The following is a 9,599-nucleotide window of genomic DNA, read 5'->3' on the forward strand; positions in this document are numbered from 1 at the left end:
GAGAGAGAGAGAGAGAGAGAGGATGAGTCACTGATTGCCTGATACAATATTCAGTGCTGCCACGGCATTGCGGCGTGTATGTGCACAGCATCCTCCACACTGACAAAGCCCATTTCGCTTATATTTAAGCACATATTTGTGAAACTTAGTCAAAAGAGAGATAAATGAATGTACCATGTACAAACCGTATTCAAAGAATAACAGAATAGACATTACTGAAACCTCTCTCAGTCACATAGAAATAAACAAAACGCGTCATTACCTATACTTACTATAGTTTAAAGAAAATCCGAATTATATGATTAATCTTTTCGCAAATAAGTATTTAGCATTCATTTACACTACGTAGTAAAAACTGACTATATTTCGATTTATGATTAACATATGATGGAAGTTTAAAATTTGCGCAGACAGAGGCTATGGATGTCTAGTGTATGTCACTTTTCTGGTTAAATCTTCCATCGTCTCATATTAATCATAAGCAATAACATACGTCAATAAAATGCTTCTCTATGTCCTAGTTTTTAATGGCATGCATTTTCCAAACTTTCGACTTTACTGGGTTAGGAAATGCTGCGGTAGCCTTCCGACTAAATCCTGTAGAAAATCTCTCCAAGTCGTTTCTGCAGGATCAGACTGGCTGAGTTGTTCTCGCGTGACAAACGCTCAGCACGCATATAAACACATAGAGGTGCGCATCCTCTCGACAACCTGTTAACTCTCGCCTATCGCTCTTTTGATATGCGGCACCGCTGCACGATTGCACTACGTGGACCACCTTAAGAGCGTGACGCCAGGTTGCCATGGCAACTGCTTTCCGCTTTCGGGCGCGGAGGGAGAAAAAGCGCGAGATATTTAAGAGTTTCGGTTCAGGGGCGGCGCAGGCTGGACAGCGACCACGCAGCAGCAGCATCTTTCTTTATCTCTTCTCTGCGGAAATACGCCCGAACCGAGGCCGACGATACACGAAGACACTACTGATCCTCATAAAAACTGCTGGATCTTACGCCCCGGAATTCAACTCACACGCGTGCGAGTTTAAGGTTCCATTATCCATACTGTTAACTCAGGTGAGTTTAGGAATTCCCATGCTCGCAGCCTGAGTTTTTTTTCCGACCGGCGACGTAAATGTGATACGATTAGAGTTTATATGGCCTTATTACATTTTTTTAAAGTGGCTAGAGTTAAATAGAACATTACATCTTAAACCGATTAGTGTTTGTTTATGATCGTGACGTACACTTTACGTTCACGTGCCGAAGTTTTAAAGATATGCAGGGCCAAGCAAAGTAGTCTTATACAATACACCCCCTTATGGGGGCAACGTTAAATTAGCTCTAAGCAACAGTAGTACATTTGGCTTTTAGACTTTGTTTGCCTTCGCAGTAGTGCACCACCTATAGGAGACAATAGCAGATAATAGTAGATTGAGAGTGATAAAAATTAACATCAAAGATATTTATAATTTTGTAATATGTATAACCTCCTCCCCAGACAAGCTTGGACACGATGTTGAAAAACACAGATGGCAGGTTTTTTTTAATCACAGCGGATTGATAGTACCCTTAATGCTTTGCGTAAAGTGGAGGAAGTTTTGGATTGAGCCAGTGGCTCAGAACCTTTAACTGGGAAATTTACAGTGTCCGCAAAAAAGATGGACTATAAAGCAATGCCAATAATATTAATAAAAAAAAACCTCATAACTTTGTGTCACACAAACGAACACGAATCGTTTCTCAGAGTATTATGAGAGTAAATGTTCAGTTAAAAATCATTTCATATTTGCTTTTGTAAACGAGGAGAGATTGAAGTCGGGCACGAAAGCGCATCTGGGTGCAGTTTCTTTTTTTTCTCAGCTATGACTCACCCCGGCTTGTTTGCGGGAGGAGAGGGGCGGGGAGACGAGGGGTGTAGAAGGAAAACAAACGCTACCACTTGCTATTATTGTGTGTTTCATATTCCAGTAACACGGCACAGAATAGCCAGATATGTTTAGAGCCTGTCGGAGGAATGGTAAAAGGTGGAAAAAGACTGGTGGTGTCATGTGTAAAGTTGGTGATCAGACTATGGGACCCATAGAGCTTCATCACGACTGTGGGACCTGCTTACGTCACGCCCCCTCCCCCACATCATCACCATACTTCATCTCTCTTCTTCATGTCTTCTGGTCACCCATTGACTTCATTATTGCGCGATGGAGCAGATTGTCTTGTAAAATCAGTTGAAGGCAGCTGGAAAACAAGCTGCCACCCCCACTGTATGCGCAAGGCAACGTGGGCAAGCATACACAGTGAACAATAAATGAAATTTAGCTTATTAGGGGATCTTAATTGAACCAACATTTCTTCAAGTATTGAAAAGTAACAGAAAACAATTGATTTCCCCTATGGAACTGACAGTATGCTGGAAAAAAGATCATGGTCGTAAGATGCATTACATGGAATTCAATTTTATTGCAGTTTAATCTTTCATTAGATAAAATGACATTTTAAATGCAAATGCATTGATTTATAACTACACTTAGAAAGAAAGAAAAGAGGTTGCTTTTGAGATGTTAAATGTATTGTTAAAGGTTCTAAGCATCCTTAGCAGATTCTAGTTTGGAGATTGGTAATGGGAAACACATGCTAGATGGAACCTTTATGGTTACCCTCAGCTGGACAACTGAAGAACCCCAAAGTTTTAACCATTTTTTTAAAATAATATTTTATTATTTTATAAATGTATTATTTGAAAAAGAAAAAAAAACAGAAATCAAATAATGAATGTAAATTAGTCAAATATCTGCTGCAGTGGTGCATCCGGACAAAACAAATTGGTTGACCCTTCAATTATCCTCATGAAAAGTTGTGGACACCAGGGTGTTAACTGCTGCATGGAGCTTTTTATACCACACACAAATTATATTGCTGTCACTTTAGTCTGTTAATTTTTTAAAGTTGTGTTACATACAATGAGTATTCATTTTAGTAGTCATTCTTATTAAGACAATTTCAAATTAAGAGCTATTTCTTGAGTTACACTAACCATTTGCATTATACAATACTCATTGTTATGGTTTGAGGCACAGCATATTTTGCTCAGTTTGCCATGCACACAGGCACATTCTCACGGACACAGAGCCACACACACACACACATACACACACACACACACACGTTTGCTTGCATGTGCATGCGTTTTTCTTCCTCTTCCACATTTTGCTTTTACATTTATAATTTTTTTTATTAATGGCACTAAGATGATTAATACATGGCAGTGAGTCACTCAGATTAACCCTAATAGCACTGGTAGAAAGAGAATCTATACTCACTATCTTGCTTAGAGTAAAAGAATCAATGTTGCTTAGATTTCCATTATTCCAACATGTTGAAACTTTCAATCCTAATTTACTGAGCTTTCTTTTTCAACTAAACTCAGTGAAGATTCCCCACCCAAATGGCTGCAAAAATGATACAGTCCTTTACCTCAGAGAATGAGTCATCTTTTGGAGATAGCTTGCGACAAAGAGGGGTATATGTTTTACCCGCTCAGTAAAAGCAAAAACATTTTGGTCAAATACAAAAAGAGCATAAATTTTCAGCATCTAGAGGGAGTTAGCTGTTGTTCGCTTTGTTGTATAAAAATGACTATTCCAGATTATTTCAGTCTGAACATATTTGCAACACTGTTAACACTACTGTGAAAATCAGACAGCATAAATTATCCATGAATTCATTTAGCTGTTTTGAGTCATCTGCAACCAAACAATTACAATATTGATAGCTAATTACATTCACTTTAGATAATCACTGGTTGGTTTCTACCATAATTGACAAAATACATAACACCACTAATAACACAGGAATACTTATAAAAAGAGGAAAAGAAATGTGTATGAATACTCAGATGTAGCCCGTTTCACTTCACGATAACTGAGTTGCATGCAGTTTTATGTGCACATTCAATGTCTGCACTAGGGAGACAGCAGTAATTTATTGTACGTTGTAATAATCTCAAATTTCCTCTTTTGTTTTCTTTATGTTTCTATTTAATTTTTTTCTCCCTATTTCTTTTCTCCCTATTTTTGCAGAATATGATGGAACTGAAGGATGATCGGCGGTTCCATAATCTAACTCAAGATCAAGTGGATACTCTAGATCAGGTTCTCACAGAGGTCATTCCTATTCATGGCAGGGGCAACTTTCCCACGTTAAAGATTAAACCCAAGGACATCATTCACATTGTCAGAGACCGACTGGTTTCTAAGAATATCAAAGTGAGGGACGTCCGTCTCAATGGCTCCACAGCAAGTCATGTCCTAGTCAAGGAGAATGGCACTAGTTATAAGGACTTAGACATTATCTTTGGTGTGGAACTTTCGAAACAAGAAGACTTTCAGGTCATAAAAGAAGTAGTTCTGGGTTGCCTCCTGGACTTTTTACCACAAGGAGTTAACAAGGACAAAATCACAGCTCTCACTATGAAGGAGGCTTATGTACAGAAAATGGTCAAAGTCTTTAATGAGTATGACCGATGGAGCCTCATCTCCCTCTCCAACAACAGTGGTAAGAATGTGGAACTCAAGTTTGTCAGCTCTCTGCGACGGCAGTTTGAATTCAGCGTAGATTCCTTTCAGATAATCTTGGATACTATGTTGGAGTCCTACCTTGAGGCTGAAAGAAGGGAGGCTGCACAAATCAAGGAGAAAGAACTGAAGGCTTCCATGATTACGAGCACTGACTTGGAGTCAGTTATATCACATGAGCAAATCACCTCTGCTGGTACAGAGAGCTGCAGTGAAACAGATGTTACCATGTCAGATAAAACTACAGACATCAACAGTTTGCATGATGTGTGCCACAATGAAGGCGATATGATGGAAGACCAATACAAACCTTCCATGGAAGAAACAACCGTTGAAACAATCAATATGGAAAAAAACAAGGAGTTGAGTGAATCTATAACAATGACTGAAGCTATGGAAGATGTATCAGAACTGTCTGAAACAACATCAGTGCATATGAATAAAATAGATGAGCTTAATCAAAATCAGTTTATGCAAAAAAATGAAATGCTAGAGATACATTCAAGCGGAAACATTAACTCACAGTTAGAAAGTGAACAGGTGGTTGTTGATAAAAGTAAAAACATACAGCATGACATACAGCTGTCAGATTCTCAAGCATGTGTCCATGCAGAGGGATATAAAGAGAGTGAAAACATATTAGTTGCATATTCAGACACTGTTAAATCTGTATCTAAAAAAGAGCATACAAAAACATTAGGTGAGCCAATGCAAGCTACAGAAAAAAACACTGAAGCCATGGTTCTCAGTGGACAATCTACATTCCAGCTTGCTCCTATCACTCTTCTTACACAAAGCACATCAATAGACTCAAATAATGAGTATTCATTACCACCTCCAGCCAAAAAAAATAGTCGTAGTTCACAAATGGTTGTTCTTAAGCATTCCTCACCAAAACCCCCCAGAAAAATGTCTAGAAAGGTCACGTGTGTGCCACACTTATCAAACAAATTAGTCTTAAAAGACTCAACAACTAAAACTTCTCCGCTTGTCAGCCATCCAATCACCGTAAACGATCCAAAAGAATCAACAAATATGCAAGTAGAAGAGCATACTACTAACTACATGGAATCAATATCCAGTTCTTCACATGACAAAGACTCACTGCTTAGAATATTAGATATATCCACAACAGCCTTTAATGCTGCAGCCCCAGAGAATGGTACACACTCAGAGGAAATGCTCTCCATACCTCCGTCCCCAGACAAAAATGTGCAAACTCATATAGAGACTTCAGAGCCAGAGACTGGTGAAACTACTAATCATGTCCTGAGCCCTAAACTCTTTACTGCCCAAAAGGACCAAAACATGACCATTCAACCTTTTCCTGAGATTCTAACAAAAAGCTCTCCACCAGTGAGGCCAATTATTCAGATCAATTGTCAGCCTATAGTAGAGGTAGATGATAGCTTGTCTGTCAGTCCAAACCCTTCATACAAAGAGCATACTGACCTTGCTACCCAAACTGTGGAGTGTGCTCAAGACTATTCAGAGTTGCAAGAAACTCTTACTCATACAGTAGATGCTTCTTCCAAGTTAGGGACACCTCTGTCTACAAATCTTGCTATTGATTCAGGGGAGGTAGACAGCAATGACCAGGGCTTTGGAGTTCCTATTATTTCACCAGTTCCTGAACATCCCATATCATGTATTCTGCCTCAGGAACCTAATGTACCTGGCACACTGACTCTAGAGTCTTCAATTTTAACATCACACCTATTAGAGCCATCTATATTGATACAACAACCTGATCAAGATTCCTCTGTGTTACAAAATGACTTTTCCAAATCACCTGAAATATCATCATGTCTTCTAGAACCTCCAATATCAATGTCTAAAAATGAAGTGTATTCTGTCTGGCCATCAAATGTCTTGGAATCTTCCACTTGTTTGTCAGAGGGAACAAAGTCTTCTACATCAACAATTCAAACTCCAGAACCATCCGAAATATTATCAGAGATTGTGGAACATTCTATAGAATCACAACAGCATGCACATCCTTCCATATCACAGGCCGGAGTTCTAGAACCTTGTATTCAACTAGATTTAGTGACCCCTGTAGACACTTCAGAGGATTTAAATCTGCCTGACACAACATCCAACAAATCTCCCCTCCCATCTCCCAGAGAGATTCCTTCTGTTACAGTAGTGGCAGAAAGCATGTATGGAGATTTTGAGCAAGCCATGGACCATCTGCGTTACAGGCTAATTGCAACACGCAATCCAGAGGAAATCCGGGGTGGTGGTTTGCTTAAGTATAGTAACCTACTGGTTAGAGATTTCAAACCTGCCAGTGAGACAGAAATTAAAACTCTAGAGCGTTATATGTGTTCACGTTTCTTTATTGACTTTCCAGATGTAAATGAGCAACAAAGGAAGATTGAGTCCTATCTACGAAATCACTTCATTGGAGAAGAGAAAAGCAAGTATGATTACTTAATGACACTACGAAGGGTGGTCAATGAGAGCACTGTGTGCCTGATGGGCCATGAGCGACGACAAACACTCAATATGATTACCATCCTGGCTCTCAAAGTCCTGGGAGAGCAGAACATTATACCCAACACCAACAATGTCACCTGCTACTACCAGCCTGCTCCATATATGACCGACCACAACTTCAGCAACTACTACATCGCCAATGGGCAGTCCCCAATTATATATCATCCATATCCTCTTCATATACACATGCAAACTGGGCTAGTTTAACAGTTGGCATGATGTATGCATGGGCAGAAATATAACCTCCTGCAACCTAAAATGGCCACCACAAATAAAATCCTCATCATGAGAGAAAGCCCTAGCACTTAACTGAATAAAACCCTATTTTGAGTGCTTTAAAGATAAACAAAAACAGATAGTTTTGACTGTAAATCAGGGAGTAACCATGGTTTGGGCAATCACCAAGCTTACAGTGCAATTCAGTGGAGACACATCTGTTCCTGGATTCAAAATCATACTTGCTGGGATCAAAACAGTTGAGGATTATTGGAAAATAAATACATAAAAATCATTAGTAAAGGTGATAAAGCAAAGCCTCCAGATAACAATAATATATGTGTTTGACACATTGAAAGATTATAGGTTTTAGAAAAGCAGGGCTTAGTGAGGGTGAGAAAGTCTTTAGATTAAAAAGAATGAATGATAATTACCTGGAGTATTTTCTTGTGTTATGTGTAAAGCCTATAAAATGTAAATTTTAGGCTTAATTTGCTAAGATGATCATGGGGGCCTAAGGAATAATATTTTAGCATTTTTAGCATAAACAGAAACCATTAAAAATCAAGAACTGAATTGAGCTGCACTAAAATGGTCATTTTGAAGCAGAGTTTGAAATTCTCTAGAAAATGTATGTAAGCATCTCCAGTCTACATTACAATTGTTTGTCCACCAATAACCATTTAAATTACATGCAAAAATGTAGGGTTTCAAAGGGGTGAGGCTTTAATTGCAGATCTTCCTGTGAGTCTGCAGAAATTATATACAGTATTATGATGTGTTATAAGGGGTTTATGAGGTCTGTATTCAATTTATTCCTATTGTATGTATTTAGAAACAACTCTAAGTAGCCTATGACTCATGGTTCAGTTCCACACTGATTTCTACCAGCTGCATGATTGATTGCAGATGTAAACCAGTGTGAAATTTAGTGTGAAAGTTAAATGTTTGTATCTCTTCAGCCTTTTATTGTCATTGGCTGTGTTGTCATTGGATTGTGTGTCCAGAATGTAAATTATGTTTTTGGATTGATGTCAAAAACTTTGTAGAGGACAGTGAAATGTTGTCACTGAAATTGTTACTGCCAGATTTCACCATATGAGGACTTGAGTTGTACTGGAACCTAATTATCTAGTGATGAGATGAGAGAGAAATATTTTATTGATGCATGTATGTGTCTTTTGAGCATCTGTGATGCACAAAGTCAACTTTATGGACTGAAGAATACGCAGTTTGGATTTTATTTACCATATGATGCATATTCAGCCTCAAAGAAAGCAACAGTTTCAAACAGCTGAAGGCATGGGGGAACTCTGGATTCCTCATATGGATGCATGTGTGAAAATATCTACTTATCAGGAATTTTTTTACATGTTAGTAACAAAAACACATCTATTTTTCCAAGAAAAAAAATATAACAGCTTACAGAGTACAAAGAGTTTGTGCCAACTGCATAAACACATAAATACAAGTAACAGCTATATATAGATTATATGCAAAGTAGAAGTTGTTGACGTAGATTTTTAAAGGATTAATATAAACTTATGTCACTGTTCACAACTTGTGGATTTCCCTTTTTTTGTGAGGTCCTAGATTTAAATTTGTGAAGTATTATACCTTACTGTATGTTGACTTGAAGTCCCTTATGCTGTCTTGCCTTGATGTTTTTGTCCACTTTCTAAATCTGGCCTTACTGCCATAATCTTTAGTAACACTGTGCTTAGATATAGGTTTAAATGAATTTTAACTGTCTACCCAAGCAAGACTTGTAAAGATAGAAAACCTAAAGAGCAGTTTATGTGACCAAAGATGGGTTTTGTAGGAAAACTTAAGTGCCTAAAAGAAGGTCATTTGTATGTGACCTAAGAAAAAAAGAAACAAAAACAAATGAAAGACAGAAAAGGGACAGAACAATGTAGAGAAAGGGAAAAGCAGAGAGATTGAAGAACGGTTCTCTGGGATGCAAATGAAGCTGCATCCCTTCATTATTTCAGGTGTATATTTTCTTCTTGCCCTTCTCTAGTGCTGATTGTGTTGATGTCAGTTCAGTAGTACTTTATTATGGTTGGTTAATGTACCTTTAATAAATATATATAATTCTATCTGTATGACCCTGATAGCTACATCTGTTTTCTTCTAAGTGCCCTGTCATTACTAAATTAGTGTGAACCCTGAACAATCTTCACATGATGAATGTTTTTCTCATGTATAAATATTATGTTTTAATATTTATGCACCACATGTTAAATGATTATGCAGGGATCTTATTTTTGGCCTTTCTGTTCAGTTCTATAGACTAAAGGAAACAATCTGA

The 9,599-nt window shown here is 38.0% G+C and overlaps 1 protein-coding gene across 1 annotated transcript; it reads left to right on the top strand.

The window, feature by feature from the left end:
• The first annotated feature begins 769 nt into the window (after window positions 1-769).
• Window positions 770-9,387, top strand: LOC131357395 (uncharacterized). The gene is made up of 2 exons (XM_058396363.1): window positions 770-1,070; window positions 4,073-9,387. The coding sequence occupies exons 1-2, from the start codon at window positions 804-806 to the stop codon at window positions 7,274-7,276; spliced, it is 3,471 nt and encodes a 1,156-aa protein (XP_058252346.1). The 5' UTR covers window positions 770-803; the 3' UTR covers window positions 7,277-9,387.
• Window positions 9,388-9,599: the final 212 nt, after the last annotated feature.

Source organism: Hemibagrus wyckioides, linkage group LG08 (assembly GCF_019097595.1).
Source record: "Hemibagrus wyckioides isolate EC202008001 linkage group LG08, SWU_Hwy_1.0, whole genome shotgun sequence".
NCBI classification, from domain to species: domain Eukaryota; kingdom Metazoa; phylum Chordata; class Actinopteri; order Siluriformes; family Bagridae; genus Hemibagrus; species Hemibagrus wyckioides.